Source organism: Eimeria mitis, genomic scaffold, assembly GCF_000499745.2.
Source record: "Eimeria mitis Houghton genomic scaffold, Emh_scaff3211, whole genome shotgun sequence".
Classification (NCBI taxonomy): Eukaryota; Apicomplexa; class Conoidasida; order Eucoccidiorida; family Eimeriidae; genus Eimeria; species Eimeria mitis.
The window spans coordinates 1-1,915 of NW_013571550.1; the positions used below are offsets into that span (position 1 = coordinate 1).

Sequence of the window (1,915 nt, forward strand, 5' to 3'; positions counted from 1 at the left end):
AATCGACCCTATTTTAGAAAAGCTAGAAGCATCAAAGAAGGAAATATGCGATCAAATTCCAGCTCCACCCGATGTCTCTTTTGACGGTACGGTTCCCCTCTTCCACCACAGTGCTGAAGGCACACTGCTGTGTGGTTTGATAAAGGCGTCGGGAGGTCTGAGAGATGGGGCAGAAAAGGGCTCCTGTGCTGTCCTTTGTTTGTTGTGGCATTTAGATCTGGAGGCATTTGGTAGCAATGCGAGGCTGCAAAGTTGGGCCGTAGTTCTGCGCGACCGCTTGAGTTTCGACACGTTTCAGCAAGTGCAAAATGTACGCCGTTTTGTTCTGCGTAGGCATACAGCACAGCCGACGGGCTTAACGTTGTTCTGGAGAGACAAGAAACGTTCGTGCGTTAGTTTAAGTTTAGATTCATGAAGATTAATTTGCGACTGATATGCTAGGTGTTTATTTCAACTGGACAAATATTTTCCTTGTGTCGGTGCCTACAGAGCGGGATTCAAGAGCCAGATTCTCAAGTGCCCGTAGACAATAAAAACGCCACAATCTATGGTTTGAAAACTGCCAGGAGCTTGGTTCATCCATGGAAAGTTGTCATAAGCGATTCTGCAAGTCCGGGGGAGCTGATTGTCACCAGCCAAGCACCATCAGAGAATCTTCTGGACGAGTGGTTCAAGAAATGCTCGGAGACCGTGACACGGGTGTGTTTGCCCTGTCGCAAGTAAACAGCACGCCTACTTTACTATAGTCCCACGACCTGCAAGCCCTTCCACTCAACAGCAAACAAAGATTCCCGTAACGTCTGCTTCATGCGCTTCAGAACAAGACCGACTGTGCAAAAGTAAAGCAGGCGGTGTTGCTGTTGAAGAAGAAGATTTCGTTCATGGTAACCAAGGCAAAATGCTATTGGAGTAGTAGCAGTTCCCAAGGAAGGATGTGTACGGTTCCGGAATTGATGGGAGGTGTTGGAGGATCGAATGTACCGCAGAATGCTCTTGACAGATCAGTTACCGACGTCGTTGACGTAGGTGAGATTGGAAACCGTTTTTTTCGTCTATGCCACAGTTATGACTCCTCAGCACATTCGTGGATATACTGCGACATACAATATCGCACCATTAAGGATATATCGCTTGGTGTGTTGCCTCTGCGATTGTGCAATGTGTTGATTTCAGTGAGGGAGTTGAAGGCGAAGGTCAAAGGCAGCCGTGATGCAGCGTGTGAGTATTTGGTATCCTCCTACTTGTCCTTCCGCGTCTTTTCTCACCTTCAGGTACCCAACTTTAAATATATATTAAAGATTACTTCGACTGCGAAATGTTTGTTGTGAAACAGGCAACGTTGCAGAGAAGAAGATCGACTATATTAACGACGAAGTGCTGAAGCTCAAAAACGGCAGCAACTGTAAATTTGCGCGGGATAGGTTTATCCGACTAACGAGTCATCTGTGTTACGGTGCAATCGACGGCCTGGGCACTGTAGGTTCTATATTTTCCCATCAACTCCACTAGAGCATCTTGGCTGTGCGCTTGGCAAACACGCTAGACGTTCCGTATCGAATACTATCTTTCGCGTTGCATATACTGATACTTCAGTTCAACAGCAAGCCTAAATCGAACTGAAATCACATACGATTTTTGCGTTAGTTGCGTACAGGGCTCCTTTTTGTATTTCATATTGGCCATAGCAATGTTCTTCTTCTCGCTTTTGTTGCTGATCCTTATCATTAAAGACCGCGATAACGATCGCTATCGAGAACCAGAATATACAGCAGCAGCAGGAGGTGCAGCTGAACCGGTTCAAGGGGCGCCCGAAGCTGTTGTTCCTCCGCCACAGGAGGTACAGGATCCAGAAAGCAGCAAAGCTATCGTAGCCCCCGAAGGTAAGTCCAGTGGGAGCTCTAGCATGCCCACAGAC

General features: G+C 47.2%; 1 protein-coding gene across 1 annotated transcript in view; it reads left to right on the forward strand.

Moving 5' to 3' along the window:
* Positions 1-71: 71 nt before the first annotated feature.
* EMH_0063410 (RNA helicase, putative) overlaps positions 72-1,915 on the forward strand; it is a gene marked incomplete at both ends in the record, with an annotated part of 6,257 nt that continues 4,413 nt past the window's right edge. The window contains 7 exons of the mRNA XM_013498141.1: positions 72-86; positions 334-387; positions 490-699; positions 819-1,026; positions 1,174-1,218; positions 1,334-1,476; positions 1,655-1,880. Coding sequence (XP_013353595.1) covers positions 72-86; positions 334-387; positions 490-699; positions 819-1,026; positions 1,174-1,218; positions 1,334-1,476; positions 1,655-1,880 — 901 coding nt within the window. The remainder of the gene's footprint in view (positions 87-333; positions 388-489; positions 700-818; positions 1,027-1,173; positions 1,219-1,333; positions 1,477-1,654; positions 1,881-1,915) is intronic.